At 55.0% G+C, this 19,588-nt stretch overlaps 2 protein-coding genes across 4 annotated transcripts; one reads left to right on the forward strand and one right to left on the reverse strand.

The window, feature by feature from the left end:
• Nucleotides 1-3,922: 3,922 nt before the first annotated feature.
• On the reverse strand, nucleotides 3,923-11,240 carry LGI3 (leucine rich repeat LGI family member 3). The gene is made up of 8 exons (XM_090290107.1): nucleotides 10,744-11,240; nucleotides 9,759-9,830; nucleotides 8,871-8,942; nucleotides 8,498-8,569; nucleotides 8,289-8,360; nucleotides 7,476-7,645; nucleotides 7,157-7,321; nucleotides 3,923-5,152 (listed from the first exon to the last, which is right to left on the reverse strand). Exons 1-8 carry the CDS (start codon nucleotides 10,947-10,949, stop codon nucleotides 4,335-4,337), a joined length of 1,647 nt encoding a protein of 548 aa, XP_090146233.1. The 5' UTR covers nucleotides 10,950-11,240; the 3' UTR covers nucleotides 3,923-4,334.
• Nucleotides 11,241-16,584: 5,344 nt separating this feature from the next.
• Nucleotides 16,585-19,191, forward strand: SFTPC (surfactant protein C). Of its 3 annotated transcripts, none has more exons than XM_090290109.1 (6): nucleotides 16,585-16,668; nucleotides 17,400-17,558; nucleotides 17,903-18,025; nucleotides 18,284-18,394; nucleotides 18,648-18,795; nucleotides 18,964-19,191. In XM_090290109.1, exons 1-5 carry the CDS (start codon nucleotides 16,627-16,629, stop codon nucleotides 18,783-18,785), a joined length of 573 nt encoding a protein of 190 aa, XP_090146235.1. In that variant the 5' UTR covers nucleotides 16,585-16,626; the 3' UTR covers nucleotides 18,786-18,795; nucleotides 18,964-19,191. The 3 variants fall into 3 exon arrangements, with proteins under 3 accessions (XP_090146235.1, XP_090146234.1, XP_090146236.1); XM_090290108.1 differs by having other exon boundaries at nucleotides 18,980-19,191; XM_090290110.1 differs by lacking the exon at nucleotides 17,400-17,558 and having other exon boundaries at nucleotides 16,590-16,668; nucleotides 18,980-19,191.
• Nucleotides 19,192-19,588: the final 397 nt, after the last annotated feature.

Consider the following 19,588-nt stretch of genomic DNA (forward strand, 5'->3'; position numbering starts at 1 on the left):
CCGGCGCGTAGCGCAGGCGCAGTGCGGCCCGAAGTGGGCGGGGCGAGGTCCCGGAGGCATGCGGCCCGCACCTTTTAAAGGGCGGTGCGCCTCGAGCTTGTGGGTGGGGTCTCTTAGTTAAACAACCGGCCTAATTGGAAAGATTAGGGGGTGAAAGGTGGCAACAAACAGGTGGGATTAGGGGGACGGGGTGGAGGAAGCGAAGGAGATTTGGATTCCGGAGTTTTCGGAGCTCATTACTGGCTTCCCCCTTTGCCTCATTTTCCCCTCTGTAATATGGGAGCGGACAGGAGACGGTGGAGGTCCCCATCCAGGGTTGGCTGAGCGCCAGCAAATCCGGGTCTTACTCCATTGGGTCAAGAGCTCAGGATGGCTTCAAAAACCCCGAGCTGAAGAGGGGGAGGGGTGGCGAAGGGGGCCGGGACACGGGGAGGCAATAGGGAGAGGAAACCTTAGGAAGTCCTCACCCCCATCCGCTTACCCGGGAAAAGCGGGCTTCAAGAGCTGGTACCTTGTCAGAGCCCACAGGGCTGGGCAGGCTGACCTCGAGGATTGGAGGGATTCTGGGCAGAGCCCCTAGCCCCCATGCCTTCTTCGCCAGAAGATTGAAATTCCACCTATTCCTCTGAGCCAAGAACGCAAATATTCTTGGGAGCATAATAATACCACAGATTGCCATTTTGTAGTGCAATTTGGTGCACAGGGTCTTGGTCGTTACAAAGATGTATTTATTTATTTATTTATTTAAACCATTTAGGAAACACTCTCAGTGATGAAAAGTTACTTGCCCAATGTCACCCAGTGGCAGGTGGATAAATGCTTGGCTTTGGGAGGAGACAGGGAATGAAGATGCTCCTCTGGGAGGGAGGTGTATACCTGGAAGAAGGTGAAAGGCTCAAAAAAAAGGCGAACTCTGTTGCTTCTATGACTTTCCACCCGGGGCTGCATTCAGTGTACCTCTCCTGCTTAGTGGAACTGGGCAGCAGCATCCTCCCACACTGCACTGGTGACAGCAGAGCTGAGGGGGTGGGAAATGGGCAGTTACTACTTTTTATTAGAGCTGCATTTAACACCCACCACCCCTCCAAAGGATGAGATAGGTAATGATGAGAACCAGGGGAAAGGAGGCTTCTTGGGAATAAATAAATCAGTGAAAACATTGTGATTATACTTAATTATCATCATCATTTTTATTGGTGTGCCTGGGTGTGAGAGCGAGCAGTGAGACTGGCCCACAGGGGAAGCTGCCCTAAGGCCCTGCTGCCTCTCCTTGCCTCACCACGCCCTCACCCTGGGCCTGGCGCCCACCCTGCACTGAAGGAACAGGAAACACCAATGGCTGGTATCCCACCACCCATCTCCAACACAGTCCTGAAAGAAGAAGGATGTGACTGACTCAATAGGGGACCAGCTCAGAGGGCTCAGGGTGAGGGTGGGAGTTGCAGAAGAGGGAAGAGATGTCTGTGCTTCAGGAGGGAAGGGTGCCTGGGCTGACTGAGCACATGTGACTCTTGGGTTCTCTGGTACCTACTGAAGAGCAGACTCCCCACCCCCTGGCCCCCCAGCTGCCTTCTGCAGTCACACATGTGACCTCAGCATCACACACTTCTCTCTGCCCCCATTAGCTGGGGAAGAGTTCTCCTGGGTCCACGCTAAGCCCTGCCAGCTGGGACGGTTCCCCACGTGGAGACTCCTGGTGTTGATGATTGTGCCCGGGAAACCTAAGGGACAAGATGTGAGAAGTCTGCCACTCAGCGTAGAGGGGTATGAGGCCGGCGGCCGGGCGCGCCACCCTCCCCAGCTTTGGCAGAGTGAGTGGACTCTGCCTCTCAAGGCCTTTGGTCTTGAGCTATTGACATAATCACCCAGTTACATTGGGTTGCTAAGCAGCTCTCTGGACACACAGTTGACCCCCAAGGCAGGTGTAGAGAGCTGGACATTCAGGGAGAAAAGTGTCTTCATTCTTGGAAGGAGCCCTGGGAGGGTGAGGGCTGACAGAGTGATGTTTGTCTTTCTACTGGGCAACAGAGTGCCAATGGATCTGGGAGACGCAGCACACTCTCCCTGGCAACCTGTCCCTGGCGCAGCATGAGGGCCCATTCCCTATATGAAAAAGCAGGACAAGCTTTCCCAAGACTGTGGCTGGGGCATCTGAGGGGCACCAGCTAAGCCAGCAGCACATGAATGTGGTTTGTGAGGGGAGTGTTAGGGGCAGGGCTGGCTGGGCCTCTGAGGCCACAGGTAAGACGTAAGGCACAAGGGCCTTGAGACCAAGGATGTCAGTTCTCCCCAGAAGGCACCTTCTCTCCCACAAAGCAGCTTTCTCTGGGCCCCCTGTATCTCATATAGCCCTCCAGACCAATTAAAATCGTAATTTTGTGATAGACACACTCTTCAGAGGGCCTTGCCTACATTTCCAGACTAGATATTGAATGCATTTAAAACTCACACTAATCCTTCCAGGTAGGTATCATGACTATCCACATTTTACAGATAAGGAAACAAACAGGCTAAGTAAAGTGATGGAGGCCACCCAGCCAGTAAATGGCGGAATCAGGATTCAACAAAGTAGTATTTATCACCTGTGTTGCCAAAGAAGCTCAGGCTCCAGGAATCAGTCCACTTTGTGAAATCTCACACCCAGGGCAGAGGGTGGCAGTGATGACAGACATTTGCCCAGCAGAGGGGCTGGGGAGGAGAGGGGCTGCTGAGCTTGTCTTTGGCCATGCTGATTGGAATTGACCTGACAGAGGGACAGACTCCACTGGCCCCATGACTGGGATCTCCAGGAAGGAACACTTGGGTTGTGAGTCAGCTCCAGATGGTGGAGACTAGTCACATTCACCCAGCACCAAAGTGTCATTGCCATGAACTCCTCACCCCAGCCCCAGTTGACGTTGGGGGTGCCCACCCACTGCTCTGAGGGAAGGGAGCAGTGGGGAATGGGATATGATAGCGGACACTGGCCCCTGTGAGGAGGAGGGACAGACAGCGTGCTCTGTTCTTAATGAAATGGCTGCTGCTGAGTATTGCCACTGGACACATGAGAGCCTGCAATGGGGTGGCAACTTTTTATTTCAATCAAATGAACTATAGCACTGCCCCCAAGTGTCCCACCCCCACCCTGGTATTCTGCCACTGGAAGCCCCTCACACAGTCCAGCACAGGGAGGAGCCGGCCTCCCATGCCGTTTGCACCCATCTGCAACTTCACGGCTGCCTGTCCCTAGCACACAGCAGAGGGCAGCAGAAGCTTGGCTCCCTGCGCTACTCCAAGGAGCCTTCAACCCTTTACTGCTCAGTTTGCCCTAAAAGGCAGTGCCCCCCCACCCCACCCCAGGCTGTGCGTCTGTGGGTGGGAGGGGCGCCACAGCCCCAGGTTGGCCTCCAGCCCAGCTCTACTCCTGGCCCCGCCCAGCACCTGCAGGGTCCCCAGTTGGGCAGCCAAAGGAGCCAGCAGCACAGCCCAGGGACCACATCCCAAAGGAGGGACTGAACCAGCAGATACAGACAGGGGTCTAGGCTGGGACAGCTACAGGAAAGAAAAACAGAAAAGCTTTGATCTGGGTGGTCTCCTGTCCATGGTGACAGGGTCAGAGAAGAAAACTCCAGTGAGGACAGAGCCAGCACTGGGAAGGAAGAAGCCAGGGGCTGCTAGGGCTATTGTTGTTATTGCTTTGGGTAGAGGGGCTTTGCCCCCAGGAGGTAAAGCTGGCGCCCAGAGGCAGGGTGGGCACAGCAGGGATGAGCGGAGGACGGTACTGTGTGACCCTCCAAGGAGAGACAAGATAATGGGCCGAAGCCCCTTCTGGCAGCACTGGATCTGCATGTGCGCACTAGGAAACAGGGGTGTGACGGGTGTCGGTGCATGTGACTGAGGGTGGGGACCAGGTCCCACGTATACATGCAGGAGGAGCGGGGGGGTGGGTAAGCATACCCGCAGTAGTAAGGATGTGGTCGTGGCTGCAATGTGGGGTGTGAGCAGGTCAAACGGACCCCGGAGCACCAACAAGGAGAGGCTAGAGGGTCTGAAGGAACAGTGCAAGACCTTCCCAGCATTCCCCCCCAGGCCAGAGCTAAGGGGCCTGCAGATGGGGTGTGGGGTCTACAGGTGTCCACAGGTGAGAGGGCCCAGGGCACTGGGTTGCCTGGTGCACACCTGAGTCCTCATGCTGATTACAACTGTGATGAGTGGCTCCCGGGGCCAGTCCGTGTGGTACCCATGCTCACCAGGAGTGTGTGTGTGAGGTTAGCTACACATGTCCTCACACAGGCACACACGCTGGTCACGCAGAGCCTCCCCCCAGCCTCCAACCCAGAGGCTTCGGCACCCCTCTAGGCACTGAGATCCACCACCACGTGTCGGTACACAAGCGTCTGTCCCTTGAAGCTGGGGGCCAGGAGCAGCTGGGTGTCCCCTGCAGGCATGTAGCAGAAGGCCCGAGGGGCCTGCACAGCCAGCTCCTGGAACCGGATGAACTTTTGCCGCCCCTCATCCCACTGGTAAATCTGGGTGAAGGAGAAGTCGCTGCCCAGCGCCAGGTAGCGGCGGCCACCCACAAGGAAAGGCTGCAGGGCTAGCGAGCCCCGGGAGGGCAGAGCCTGCACCTCAGAGAAGCGACTGCCCTCCCAGCGCAGGATCTTGGAGTCCCCTATGTAGCGGCTGAGGCACAGGTAGCTGTCCCGTCCAGCGCGGAAGTGTTTCACAGCCTGGGCATCAGGCACCTGAGAAACCTCACCCTGGGCCACAAATTGCTTCTGGGTGCGGCTCCACTGGTAGATGACCGGTGCCTGGGAGCTACTGGACACGATCAGCCGAGGCTTGCCCTCACCATCCACAAACTCCAGATCGGTATCGCGGTGCCAGGCGTGCAGGGCCTGGTGGGAGTAGAAGCCATTCTGGTGCCAGCGGTAGAGGCTGGTGGCACCCGCTTTGGAGCTGTCAGCCACAGCAAAGTACCAGTCACCATCGATGCGAAAGGCCTCCAGGTCATTGGGCTTGCGCACACGCTGTGGGTCGATGTCCTGCAGCTTGGTGAAGCGTGTGGTGTTGGGGTCCCAGTGGTAAATGTAAGAACCACCAAACAGCTGGGCTACCACCACATACAGCTGGCTGTCCACCACCATGGGCTTGCAGTGCACTGCTGAGGGGGCTACCAGAAAGAAGGGGAGCAGCGTGAGGCAACATAGGTAGCTTCGTGCCCCTGCCCAGCCTCAGTAAAGAGGGTCAGCCCCCTCCTGCCCTGGGCTAGGGCCAAGTCCCTCTGCTCCAGTAGTCTTCCCCGCTCATGAAGTTCCTCTAATGGTTTCACAGCTAATAATTAGTCTCAGCATCACCTTCCATCCACCTTTGTTCCCAGGGTTCAAATATAAGCTGACACCAAGCACAAAAGATGTGTCCCTAGATATTGATTGACTGTTTAACCATAGTATCAACTATTGAATTTATATTGTGTGCAGTTACTATGCTAAGTATGAACACATTGCTCCAATTAATCACTCTGAAATGCACCCTATTATTTTTCTATTTCACACAGAAGGAAACCGAGGCTCAGCGTCTCAGTGACTCACCCAAAGCTACCCGCCGGCAAGTGGCCAGGCAGGGGAAGGAGGGAGAGTTTGCGATCATCCATAGCTGGATGCAAACTGACAGCTTGATATCTGGAGACTTGTGTATGAAAACACATTCTCCCAAGAATTCCCACTTTTGAAAGTCTTTTATGTATGAAAACAAATGTAATTGTGCTCAACCAGATTGACCTGACCCATCGCCAGGCACCCAAAGCATGGGTGCCACACCTGTCCTGGTGTTCACACCTTCACCCACCCCTCTGCTCCCTGTCACCCCACTTCTCCCTAAGGGAAGCCCACACACAGCCTCAGGTCCTGGCAGTCACTGCACCTGAGTCTCTCCCACAACCTTGGTCTGCTGCCCAGCTCCTGAGCCACCATAGCTCCCACTCTCCTTCCCCAAACACCCTCAAACACCTCAAACTCCAGCTGACCAAAACTGAGTTCCACATCTTCCCCCAAACCTTCTCCTCCCCTTTCTTCTGTGTTCCTGATGCCTATCTGTGGCTCCACCTGGTCATCCCATCCAGAAACCTGGGAGCCATTCCCAACACCTCCCTGGCCCTCACTCACCCACAGCTGATCAGTCCCCAAATTCTGACAACCCTCTCTTCTGCTTTCTATTGATAGTAGTTTGTGAAAGATAGGCATTAAGTGTTTGCTAGAATTCACCAGAGAAACCACTTGGATCTGGTGTCTTGTGGGGGTAGCTGTTAATAATGACTTTAAGTTTTTTCATAGATATAGGGGAATTTCAATTTTCTGTTTCCTTTCGTGTCAGTTCAATCCTCTTTTCTAAACAGAACTCTCCATCCGCACCGCTGCTGCCTCAGTCCAAGGCTCCAGTGGGCTCTCCTACTGTCTGCCCACGTGTCTAGCCCCTTGCCTCGCCATGCTTCACAATGCTCACAGAGGGAGTTGTCTAAAATATAGATTGAATTTGCTCACACAGTTTCTCACAGCTTGTCAATGACCTGGTCCTCATCTCTCTTGGGTCTGCCACTGTCCACCTTAAATCTCATGGTGTATTGTCAAAGAAGCTGCTTGTTATATATACATGCCTGCACTCACACGATAAGCTGTTGCATACCTTCTTGACTTTGTTCATACTATTCCCTCTGCCAGAACATCCTTCCCCTATTTTTTCTCCTACCTAAGTCTTTCTCAGCCTTCTAGACTCAGCTTAAACTTAGTATCTCCTCCTTTTTAGTCCAATGGCACCACCCAGTTACTTACACCAGAAACCTGGGCATCACCTCTGACTCCTTCCTCTCCCTCATCCTTCGAGACTCAGTGTAGGCATCCCCTCCACCAGGAAGCCTTTCTTGATTGCCCTGGGTAGACCTCTCCTTTGTGCTCCCAGTTCACTGTGCTCATAACTCCTTCCTAGCACCAATCTATTATATACATGTTACCTATGTGTGTATCAGCCTCCCTCCAAAGACTAGACCATTCTTATGAGCAGAGGCCATGTCTCGTTTATCTCTCTCCCTAAAGGGACTCGATGGAGAAGAACAATGGAGTCCCGCACCCCGACCCCTGCTCTCCCGAGCTGGGGCCAGCACAGCCAAGCTGGGCACAGGTACCTGGGATTTTATCATAATCTCGAAGCTGCCGTTCAACATAGTCCCACTTGAGGACAGTGCAAGCGCTGGCACCTGGCTGGGCCAGAGCCACATAGAGGTCGCTGGAGTAAAGGAAAGGCTCAGCTGATACTGCTGGGAAGGACAGGGTCTGGTACAGCACAAAATCTGCAGGGATGAAGGGGAGGGAGAAAGAAAAGCAAGAGTTTTTTGGGTGGTAGGTGTTGCTTAGCAGGCAAGGCAGGGGCTGGGGGTCCAGGCGATGCCTGAGGAGCTGCCTCAGGGAGGCTCAGCTTGAGCTCTGAGGTGGGGCACCTCCTACCCGTGGTGATGCAGTCGAACTCCCGCAGCGGCAAATCCTGCACCTTGTGCTCTTGGAAGCGGGGCGGGCTGGCGCAATAGAGGGGGGCCACCGTGGTGTTGGTGTGTGCCAGCCACTCCACCAGCCACTTCACCTTGCAGTCACAGTTGAGCGAGTTGCCCCGCAGGTCCCTGATCATGAGGGTGATGGAGGGACATAAAGAGGGATAGGCTCTCAGCTGCTCGGCCCAACCAGGCCCCCACAGTTTCAGAAGTAGATATGGTTAACTCTGCTGCTTCTCGCTCACATGGTTTTTTTGTGCCCCTTAGAAAAAGGTTCCTCTTGGGGTGAATGCCATCCCTTGGACGCATGCTTGACCATCAGAGTGGCGGCTAGGTACAGCCCCTGCTTGCCTCCTTAGCCATGTGCCATTTGCAGTGTATAACCTACTCAACCCTGTGTGGCTCCTCACCTCCTCCCTCCCTTCTACAATCCAGATCTCTTGTAGAAATACCGATCAGTGACTGTGGCTATGCTATCAGGCTTTAATGTAGCTTTAAATCAAACATACATTTAGAAGCACATGTTTAAAAAACACACATAGTGTCTCATGTGCATTTTAAGAGGGTCCACAGATGTCGTGAGGAACCCCAACCTGGAAGGCTGTAACAATCTATATATAATTATATCTAGCCTTCTTGGAGCTCCCCACCCCTAAAACCAAGCCTTCGTCACCTCCCAAGACTTTATGATCTTCCCAATCCTGGCTTCCCCCCCACCCAAGGACGTGCCCCTTCTGTGGCACTGTCCACAGAGCTAGGACTCAGGCCTTACAAGTCACTTAGGATGTCCAGGGGCCGAAAGATGTCTCTAGGCAGTGTCTGCAGGTTATTGTTGGCCAGGGAGCTGCAAGAGAGACCCATGGGTCACCTGAAGATCATGGCTGAGGCCAAAGGCCACAGGAGACAAGGATGGAGGTGGATGGGGTGCGGTGAGATGGTTCTTTGGTTCCATGAATAAATGTACGTGTGGGATGTACTTACAGGTGTGTTAAAGACTTGAGTCCTCTGAAAGTAAACTTGGAGAGTGCCCAGATGTCATTGTTCTCTATGAAGCTGGAGGAAATCAGAATTGTCTCAGCCACCACTCAGGATCCCTCTCCCTCATCTACTTCCCTACCCCATGCCTGGACTCCAGCCCATGGCTCTCAGACAGGCTTCCATTCCAAATCCGGTGGCATTAAGCATATAGTGACAGGGAATCCAAGCAGGATGGCTTAGGCAGAGGGATGGATGAAATGACCTCTGCCCTGCTCGGGTTCTGCAGTCAGAGGAGCCAAAGGCTCCCACCTCCCAGCCTTCCTCATTCCACCTCCCCTCTCAGCACCCCAGGCCCTCCCCTTTCCTTCCCACACACAGGTACTGCAGGTGCGACAGTCCTGTGAAGGCGTTGTCTCCGATCAGCGTGAACTTGTTGGAATTGAGTAACCTGGGGAGACAAAGGCAGAATTAGGGCTTCTAAGGGTGTGCCTACTGCCTCACCCCTAGGCTTCCTCAAGGCCTGCCTGCCTTGCCTCCCACCCTTGGGTCCCAGCAGAGAACCCCACAACAGCCTGAGCAGCAGGACCAGAGCAGGTTCCTGCTCTGGTCCCAGAAAACCCCAGGGTCCATGCTTGCTCCTAGCATAAAAAGTCAGGGCAGATCTCTCCAGGCAAGCTGGGTCCTTCCCCACAATACCTCTGCTCTGTTGCCCACTCACACCTGGGCTCTGTTCAGTCCCTCTGGGGCTGATGGTGAGAAAGAGGTCGGGTAACTCGCAGGTACTCCCTCCTGGGACTGGGGCTTCAAATGTAAACAGCCCCTTTTCGGATTCTAGGCCCTCTAGTCTTCCCTCTGTTCTGCCCCCAGCTCTTTCTTCAAATCCTGGGGTCACCTGTCTCTAAGATGACCCCTCTCCCCTGCAATGTCCACCCTCTGGCACCAGTCCAAGTTATTGCACCCAATTCCTTTGGGTCTCTAGAGGAGGCAAGTCTATTCCTAACTGAGCCCCAAATGCCCACTTCTTGGCTTTGGCATGCAACCCCTGGCCTCCTTCTCCCCAACTGCTGTTCCCTCTACCCTTTCTGGCTCCAAACTGCTCTACCTTTTGTGGCATATCACGTCAGGGCGAAAGTAGTGATACATGCACTTTAACCTCCAAAGACTTCCTACATGGGCTCTCCCCTCCCCAGTTCAGGATCTGTCTGTCCCCTTCCAGTGGCCCTCCCCAAGCCACCACCCGCCTTCCACAAGACCCTGTCCATACAGGAACTGCAGTAGCGGTAGGTGGGAAAATGCTCCAGCCTGGATCTCGGAGAAGGCAGCATTCACCAGCGTCCTGCAGGGGACACCCGAATCAGAACTGTGGGGAGCATGAAGGGACCCTGCTGGGCAGGTGTGAGGTGGACAGGGTAATGACTTCTGGACGCACTCTCTCACCCTGCAAACTCTCTGTCACCAACCTGGCCCTCCCCCCGGGCCTGTCTTCCCTTTTCCTTACTGCCTGCCTTCCCTTTTCCTTACTGCCTGCCTTCAACATTACCCTCCCCTACTCCTCCCTGAGCATGAATGGCACCAGGCTGAGCTTCTCCCTCAGCCAAAAGAAGGTTCCATCAGCCACACTTTGATGATCCTCCAAACATCCACAGTGTGCTGGGTGCCTTTGAGGGATGTGGCTCTGGGATGGGGGTGGGGATTAGCATCCTGCTCTCAGGAGCTGCACAGCCTGTCTGGTCCCGGAGGCTGCTGCTACAAGTGAGACAGGCTGCCTGGTGGGGTGCAGAGTGACTAGAGGCACCAGTGGCTGGCATCTGCCCCTGAGCCAGGGTGCTTGGAGGTGTATATCACTCCCACCCTTCCCCCCACTGCCTCCCTCCCTCTCCCCACAAGAAGCCTTTCTGCCCTTGGTGTGACATCACAGCCAGGGGTTCACATGCTGGGGTAAGCAACCCTCCTCCCTCCAAGTCCAGAGCCCTGCACACAGTAGGTCTCACGGGCGCTGCTGGTGGCGATGATTCATTCTTGGCCATGAAGTCCTGTTTTCCCCAGACATGGCTGCTGAGCCTGCCTGCATCACTGCAGGACTGCCTGCTTAGCTGATACCCGAGTCTCCAGTCCTGACAGCCCCCTGGAGTCCTCCTGGTCCCCACACTCCGTGAGGGGGAATGAGGTTCTTCCCATTATCTCCCAGAGTGGCCCTTGTTTTCCTTCCCCTCTGGGCTCACACCCCGGGGCCAGGGCTGGGCACTTACAGAGAGATGACCTCGGAGGGCAGGTTCCTGGGCACTGCCTTAGCGTCCACGCAGAAGGCCGTGTCCCTGGTGCAGGAGCAGCTGGGTGGACAGGGGGGCGTTTTGGGGGGCCTCTTGGCACTGACTTGCAGCATCAAGCAGAAGCCAATCGCGGACAGCGCCAGCAGCTGGAGCCCGGAGCCCCACCTGGTCCGCAGCCCCGCCATACTGCCTGCAGGCTCTGCCCCGGGGCTCCGTCGCCCCTGCCCCGCCGTTCTCTGCCCTGCTCCCTGCCCCGCTGCGGGATGGCACCGCCGGGTTACCGACAGCCGCTGCGGCAGCGAGGGGCCGGCTGCCTGCCGCAGACAGCGGACTCCAGCCCTCGGCGCCGCCTGTGCTTCCCTGCCCTGCTCGTTCCCGCGAGCGGCTCGGATGGATGCGCGCAGCAAGCGGAGCAGAAGACTGTCCGGTTGGGGTGGCCACGGACTGCGGCGGCGGGGGCGTGCAGGGCGGAGGGCAGTCTCTTGCGGGGAGCAGTCAGAGAAGGGAGTGGTTGCGGCCCTGGCCGCTCTAGGCTGCATGCCCTCCTGGCGGTGTCTGGGCCATCTGCTTGTGAGTGCGCCCAGAGCGTCTGTGCGCGAGTGCATATGTGCTAGGCGTACGTGTGCATCCTAGGATGGCATGGCTGCGTGCATAGCGCACACCTGTCTCTGCTGGCACATGCACAGATCCCCTTGAGAGGCATGTCTGCATCATAGGGAGCCACGTACCTCTGTGCCCCCCCCCCCTAACAATCCTCTCGGCAGATTCATGGGCATGCCATAGGTGACAGACGTGTATCTGTGTTCACATATGGTTCCCTGGCTCATGAACAGAATGTGCCTTTGTGTCTGAGTAAGCTGAAAAGGGGACACTCATCGCTGGAGCTGGAGTGGCAATGTGTGGAATTCTGGGACATTTCTCACTACACAATCACAGCCTGTTGGAGCAGGGAAGAACCTTGGATGTTTTCCATCCAGAGCTTTGCTCCCCAAATGAGGAAACTGAGGCCCAAACCGAGAGGAAAGTAGCCAAGCTCGATATATATCACACCTAATGTGTGCTGCGGACTCTACTTTTTAACCTGTCCAGTTTTTGAGGTTGACAATATCAATCCCCTTTTACAGATAAGAAAAGGGTGGCCCATGGTGCCAGAAAAAGAAGGTAACAGAGCAGGGCTTTACACCCACCCTGCCAGCTCCAGAGCTCACAGTCAGTCATGCTCCACGCCAGGGGTCTCCCAAGTGGGGTCCTGGCAGCCCAAGGGCCCTTGAGAAGCTTCCAGGGACTGTTTGAGGTCAAAATAATTTTCTTATTAATGTTAAGACATTGTTTGCCCTTTTCACTCCCATACTCTCATAAAGTGCCCTGAAATTTTCCAGAGGCTAGGTGCTGCATCTTCTATTAGGCCAGAAATAAAGAAAATTTGTAAAAATGTAAAACGATGACACTCATCTTTTTTTTTTTTTTTTTTTTGCTTTGTGAGATAGTTAATTTCATTAAAATTGTATGTTATATTATAATATATAATGGATTTAGTACTGTCATTTTAAGTTAATTCATTAATGTTTAAAAATTTCTCGGTAATAACAATATGGTAACTATTATATTAATACATATAACCCACATAAGCAAAAGTTCTTTGGGGTCCTCAATACTTTTAATTTAAGAGTGTTAAGAGATCCTGAAATCAAAGCATTTGAGAAGTGCTGCTCTATACCATGTTACCCCTCAGGGGTGTATGTATGTAGTTGTGATGGGGGTGACTGTCCCAAGAGCTCCCAGGTATAGGACAAGGGGACCCTGGAAGTCAGGTGGCTGGGCTCCCAGTCTTGTGCTCTTTTCACATGGGTCCCAGAAACCTAGACCACTGAGTTTAAGATGCTTCCCTGCTGTCCCCAGCCTCTGGCAGCAGGGGATTCTCTGGTCTGAGTTAAGTCCATGCCAGGGATGCCCCTGCCCTTTGATGCCCACTTGCCACTGCCTACCCATCTGCCCGTGCCACCCTCCCATGCCAGCTCATGGAAACAAGCAGTGAGGGTGGAAAGGGTGGCTGGGGCAGCTGGGCAGCCATCTCTGTTCGCCCCTGGCACGGCTCTGCCCAGGACACAAAGAGCAGAGTGAATCCTGCTCCCCTCCCCTGCAGCTGAGGGGCTGGAAGGAGGAGAAAGGGGACACAGACAGAAGGAGTGGCTGTCATGGGGCTCACCACTACACCATGGTTCTCAGAGGCTTTAACCCAGACAGAAAGGGGAGACTTGGCCCTACTCTTAGCTAGAGTGAGAAGAGGTGCCCTGGGAGGTGAAGATACTGATCATCGTGACCATCAGGTTTTCACATCGTGATGTCATCACATCCTCACCACAGCTTGGAGAGGGGGGCAGGACAGGCAATATCAGTCCCATCTCACGGATGAACACTCAAAAGCCTAGAAAGGCAGAATGTCCCATTCAGGGTCCCAGGGCTGGCCAGTGATGTGCGGAGACCTTCACATAATGGAGGAGACCTTTACATACTGAAGGAATGAACTATTGACCCCTTGCCAGGAGCTCCTCATGTTGGGCGATGACAGTCCCCCTCATGTTGGGTGATGACAGTCCCCCTCATGTTGGGTGATGACAGTCTTGTCATTGGCTACAATTACATGTCACTGTGTGCATGCTCCTTGCCCTGCGGCAGGTACAAAGAAGCCTTAGGAAGGCTTGATCTCAGGGCTGGTCACATGGCTGGCAGCCAGACTGGGAAGATAAAGCACCCACGTAGCTGAAGAAAACGACAGTGCGTGCTAAGTGGCAGGTGAGTATGCAGCAGGGAGCCTGGGAGACTTTGGAGGAGGAACGAGGCACCATGGACTGGGGTGGTGAGGTCACAGAATGGGTATCATTGGTTCTTGCTTGGCCTTTTAGGGTAGGTGTTATTCAGACAGTTGGAGAGGCTTGGAGGATAGGCTTTCCAAGAAGGAGAAATGGCCTGAGTAAAGGCCAAGAGATGGGAAGGCCGAGCCAGAGGGATGGGGCGTGGGGCAAGGGGACAGCTATACATGCCCAGCAGAAGGTCCCTCCCTCCTTCCTTCTGCAAGGCTCCCAAGACCTCTACCAGGTTGGTGCCAACATCTGAACTTCCCTCATGAAGCTGGAGGGCATCATTCCTTCCCAACCTCCCAACAGACAAAAATAGGTAAAAAAAAAGAACTACAGGCTTATGAGAACTGGAGCCTCAGGGCAGCCTGCAGGGGAGACTGAGGCCCTGAGAGCAGAGGCTTCTCTCCAAGAAAGAGCCCCGTTTCCCTAAGCGCAGTCATGATGGCAAGCCCTGCACACAGCGCCTGCTCAGAGCAAGCCCCACAGCTGGACTGGGCAGCCCCCAGAGATGCCCACAGGGACCCCGAGATGCTTGCAGTTATCCTTGGCTCTCCTGCTGGCCCGCTGCCCACATGGCCTAGGCCCAGGACCTGTGAGTCAGCCCATCAACCCCCAGTGTTTCCAGGACAACCGGGGGTGGGAGTGGGGGCATTGTGGGTGGGCAGGATGGGCACTGCAGGCGACTGCCTCCTGCATCTGGCACCTGCACACAGCTGAGGCTGCACACAGCTGAGAGGAACCCCTCCTCCTCTTTCACTCCTCCTAGGACACTTGCTGCTAAGGCAAATATTTAAAGGGGTAGTTGGAGGGTGAGGGTGGTGGTGAGAGCAAACATTTCCTTCCCTCTCTTCCCACCTCAGCTTCTCAGGGGCCCTCAGCTCAGATGCCATGCTATTGTGCAACCTGGAGGCTGAAGGCTCTCCAGAGGGAGAGGGGGCCCAGTGGGGACAGGGGAACCTGCCACAGCTGGAGAGTTGGGGTCCCCTCATGGATAAAGGGCAGGGCCAAGGTGTGAAGGAGCCCCCAGAAAGCGGGGCAAAGTATTGGAGTTACATTATAGGGAAGATAAGGGAGTGAGACCAAGAGAGGAGCAAGGTACAAGGCTCTGACTGACACACCCATGAAAATTTAGAGGGGAAGGCACGGGAGAGTGCACCTGGCCCCGTTAGCAGAGGGGACCTGGAGGAAAGGGCGCTGCCATTAGCAGACTGGGTTTAGCACAATAAAGCCACAGAACTGCTTTGGGGAAAGAGTAGGAAGAGACAGAGGGGAGAGGAGGCCCCCAGAGTGGATCCTGCTTGGGTGAGAAGTGTTCTGAGGGCGGATTTAGGATCAGAAGTTATAAAAGGAGGACTGCAGGGAGGAGAGGGTGGTGGCACCAAGCAGGTGGGCTAATTCAAGGATGAGGAGGTTGGGAGCCCGAAGTCGCACATCCAGCCCTGTGCAAGGCTGCCTGGGCATGACAGAGAAGTGTCAGACGTGGAACCTGCTATCATGAATCAGCCTGACCTATGAAAGTAGTTCGCCATTCACTTGACACAGAAGACCCCACAAAATCATGCGAATCAAGAGGCTCAAGTCTCATTTAAAAATGCTCATGAAACTGCCCGGGCCATCATGGGTATCGTTCGGCAGCCGTCCGTCTCGAGAGACGATGGTGTAGCTTCTTAAGAGTCTATCTGCACCGCCGAGAATGGCTGTGCAGTCCGACTCGGGAGTGACACGGTATCTGTCTCCTCCCGTGTTGAATCGACATCTTGCGATGACGCTGGAGTGTCCTTTCCAGTGAAGCTGAAGCTACATGGGTATGCATATCCAGAAAGTCACCAAGTATCTGAAGGATGTCACTGGACAGAAGCAACGTGTGTCATTCTGTCCTTACAATGGAGGAGTTGGTAGGTGAGGCCAGGCTGAACAGTGGGGCTGGACACAGGCTGGTGGCCCAGAAAGAGGGCTGAGCTTTTCCTGCACACACTCAAAAATGCAGAAAGTACCACTGAGCTGAAGGGGTTAGGTGTAGATTCTCTGGTCATGGAGCACATTCAGGTGAACAAAGCCCCCAAGATGGGGCATAGAACTTACAGAGTTCCTGGGCAGATGAACCCCTATATGAGCTCCCCCACCACATGGAGATGATCCTTCCGGAGAAAGAACAGACTGTTCCTAAACCAGGAGAGGAGGGTGCCCAGAAAAATAAAAGCAGCAACAACAAAACACATAGCAGAAGAAACTGAAGAACCGAAAACGTATGGCCCAGGAATAAATTCAGCATATAATAAATGCAAATTAAATCAAAGCAGGGGAAAAAAGCCTCCAGCTTTCAAACTAACCCATAGCAACGAATGAAAAACCTCATGTCAGTTAAGTAAAGATTCGTAACCAGAGGGGACAGAGTTTTCAGAATTCGGAACAGAATGGCCAGGGGCAAGTCTGAGGTTGGGACAGAAGTGTGGTCGACTGCAAAGCAGGGAGATTTGTTTGAAGTGAAACCTGACGCTCCCAGAGAACTTAGGAGCCATTTAAGATCCCCGCACTGTGTCCTCAGCAGCGCCTTCTTTGGGTCCTGGAGCATTACCTCCTCACCCCTTCCTGGAGCTCATCCCTATGCTTGGGGACATGCTGTCGGGAATAGTGAAGGACTCCCCATTGGGAGTCCAACTCTTGGCTTCCTGAGAGGTTCGGCTTGGCAGAAGAACAAGAAAAGCCACAGGACTGCAGGAGCAGGTGCCAGCAAGAAAGGCGGGCATGCCAGGAAGACACTGTGACAAGAGGCACAGATGGCCCAAGGGCAAGTCTGCTCAGCTCACCCAGCTTTGCTCTTGCTGGGGCCAAGAGGACTCATGTGCCAGGGCTAAGGGCCCTTAGGTGCTCTTGCAGCTGGCTTATCAGGGCCTTGGTTCCTGAGGGCCAGGAACAAACAGGCTTCAAAGCCAAGGGCTTGGCTGGCACATATAAGACCCTAGTCACCCTTGGGAGTTGAGGAGGGGAAGGTGCCTGCAGCAAGATGGATGTGGGCAGCAAAGAGGTCTTGATGGAGAGCCCACCGGTGAGTGTGATCGCGTGTGTGTGATCATGTGTGTGTGCATCTGGGTGGTGAGCCCTGCCTCCTCCAACCAGTTTCCTCATCCAAACACATTCACCCAACCAACCTAGGATGGTGCTAAGTTAGGGCAGGGACATAAACTAAGAGAGAGGCTGTTGGGGTGTGAGACGTGAGATGTGGCAGCCAATGATTCCAATATAAGGGGCTGAGCGCCATCAAAGAGGTGAGTGGAGAGAGCTGAAGAGGGCACTGAGCAGGGAGCTGTTACCTGGGAGGACACAGGAAGCTCCACAGAGAAAATGACATTTGAGCTGGCTCCAGAAGTAGGAGTGGGAGCTCCCAGGCGCAGAGAGAGGAAGGCACTGCAGGAAGAAGGGCGGTACATGTAAAAGCACAGAGATGTGAGAGAGCACAGATTATTTGGGGTATGGAGAGGGACTGGGCATGACTGGGGTGCCAGGGGTCTGGAGAAAACAGCAGGAGGTATGACTGGTGGAACAGACTCTTCTGGGCCTCTCCGAGCTAGGCTTCACTTCTAACCATCTATGAGTTTGATGGAATCCAGGGCACTTCTTCCAGGAAGACTTCTCTGACCTTCTCATATGTCCTCTGCACATCCATAGCATTGGTTGCCCAGCCCTGGAGGGATGTGGGAAGGTGTCCAGCTTGTGCAGGGAGAAGAGGGGGCATACTCATGACTTCACACCTGTCTCCTCCCTGCCCCACCACATCAGGACTACTCAGCAGCACCCCGGGGCCGCTTCGGCATCCCCTGCTGCCCTGTGCACCTCAAGCGCCTGCTCATCGTGGTTGTGGTGGTAGTCCTTGTCATCGTGGTGATAGTCGGGGCCCTGCTTATGGGTCTTCATATGAGCCAGAAACATACTGAGATGGTGAGCCGGGTTGGGAGGGGTGGGCAGCAGGTGTAGGACATGTCAGAGAGACTGACTAGGGGGTGGGGCTGGGCAGATAGCCAACTGCCCAGGAGGAAGGAGAGGAGGAGGCAAGGAGCACTTTGTGGAAGGACAGAGGGAGGAGCAGAGTGGCAAACCTGGCCTGAGCTCCCCACCCCCAGGCCCTGCCCCTGCCTCACAGAGGGACAGCCTGCTCCCTCCAGCCTCTCTGAGCTCTCAGGGGAGAAGGTGCTGCATTTGAATAGAGGACTGAGGGAAGGTGTGAGTACTGAGGGGACAAGTAGGGAAAGAGCAACGCCAGGTCTCACTGTGCCCTCCCCCAGGTCCTAGAGATGAGTATCGCAGGGCCAGAAGCCCAGCAGCGCCTGGCCCTGAGTGAGCATGTAGGCACCACCGCCACCTTCCCCACTGGCTCCTCTGGCATCACAGCGTATGACTACCAGCGGGTGGGTATGCCTGGACTCTTGACCTTGAGCCTGGGGAACCAATGACAAGACTTGCCTACACCCACCCAGCTGTGCCACTTCGTACACATCCATCTCTTCTCATCCCCCAGCCCTTTTGCCTCCCGTGGATGTGCCTGCACCCCAGCTTCCAATATGCCTCCTATCTGTGCCCAACCTAGAGGGAGAGGTCCCAGAACAAGGGTTAGAGGGTGAGCAGGCAGGGCCTTCCTGAATGAACTCTGGGGTTCCTGTGCCCAGCTCCTGATTGCTTATAAGCCAGCCCCTGGAACCTGCTGCTACATCATGAAGATGGCTCCGGACAGCATGCCTAGCCTAGAGGCTCTCACCAGAAAATTGCAGAACCTCCAGGTGGGTGTGAGGGTGAGGAGTGGGTTGTCTCCCTCCCAGGGCTGCTGGGAGGAGCCTTTGAGACGGTGGCTATTTGTCACCTTCAGTTGAACCCACAACCACCAAGGGGCTTCTGACTTCAGTACAGACCCTCTTTACTGGTGAGGAAACCAAGGCTCAGAGAGATCACCTGAAATGCCTGAAGTGCTACATTAAGGGCTGTGGGTGAGACAGCAACTCGGTTTCCAGGCTTCAAATGAGGTGCTCTTCCCAGGTCAAGCCTGCAGCGCCTACCTCTAAGCTGGGCCAGAAGGAGGGTCATGATACCGGCCCCGTATCCTCCAGGAACCTGGACTTCCTAGGCCCCACCCTGAGCACCCTGTGTGGCGAAGTGCCCCTCTACTACATCTAGGACCCTTCAGGTGAGCGGGCATAACTGCCAGGGCACCAGTGCCCAGGAGGGCTTGGGCCACCTTGCCCAGGGGGATCTATTGAGGCTGGTCACCTAGGGAGACCAGGAGAGGGAAGGTCCGTCCACAGACATCTCCTCCACCCCCTCCCCCAGTTCCTCTCCCTCACAGAATAAACAGTTTCTTTGCTTCACAGAGCCTTCGGAAGCCTAAAAGGGACAGGAAAGCTCCGTGAGCAAAGGGTCTTTGGCAAACAAGCAGGAAGCTGTACCTGCCACCCCACAGGGACTAGCCCTGGAGACTGGGAGCTGTGGGGAGAGGTGGGAGCTAGCAGAAGGGAGGTGGCTCCTAGGGGCCAAGGGGGGCTCCTATCACAAACAAAAATAAAGCAGCCTGATTGAAAACAAAGGGTGTCCCTCTTCTCTCCTCCCAACCCCCCTCGGGACTGCTCTTGGTGAGGGCGGGCTAGGGGAAGGGTAGGGCCTTGGGGAAAAAATGGGGGCTTTCGCGTTCTCCCAGTCCCAGAGTGATGGGGGAGAGGGAACCTGGGAGTGATCCGCGGGCTTTAGGCGCCCTCCAGTGGTGTCTCCTGAGGGAGGGCGAGAGATTTAGAACTCCAGGACGGGACCGAGATGGGAGAAAGCGAGGGTCCGAGAAAGGAAGAGACCGAGAGACGCAGGCTGAGAAGCAAGGGCAGAGACCTAGGGACAGAGAGAGGAAGAGGCGGCGTGACGACCTGACAACGTGTCGCGCACAGTGAGGAACTCGGGTGGGGAGCGCACGGGAGAAGCGCCGCTAGAGGGCA

This window comes from Furipterus horrens, unplaced genomic scaffold, assembly GCF_987537825.1.
Source record: "Furipterus horrens unplaced genomic scaffold, mFurHor1.1.pri manual_scaffold_10, whole genome shotgun sequence".
Taxonomy (NCBI): domain Eukaryota; kingdom Metazoa; phylum Chordata; class Mammalia; order Chiroptera; family Furipteridae; genus Furipterus; species Furipterus horrens.

Excerpts from the sequence above, each read along its gene's own strand:
- SFTPC (XM_090290109.1), top strand. The coding sequence starts at position 16,627 with ATGGATGTGGGCAGCAAAGAGGTCTTGATGGAGAGCCCACCG. Across the intron at positions 16,669-17,399 it reads TCTTGATGGAGAGCCCACCG|GACTACTCAGCAGCACCCCG; the intron begins GTGAGTGTGATC and ends CCACCACATCAG. Across the intron at positions 18,026-18,283 it reads CAGCGTATGACTACCAGCGG|CTCCTGATTGCTTATAAGCC; the intron begins GTGGGTATGCCT and ends TCCTGTGCCCAG.
- LGI3 (XM_090290107.1), bottom strand. The coding sequence starts at position 10,949 with ATGGCGGGGCTGCGGACCAGGTGGGGCTCCGGGCTCCAGCTGCTGGCG. Across the intron at positions 8,943-9,758 it reads CTACCGCTACTGCAGTTCCT|GTTACTCAATTCCAACAAGT; the intron begins GTATGGACAGGG and ends TTGTCTCCCCAG. Across the intron at positions 7,322-7,475 it reads GTTCGACTGCATCACCACGG|ATTTTGTGCTGTACCAGACC; the intron begins GTAGGAGGTGCC and ends TCATCCCTGCAG.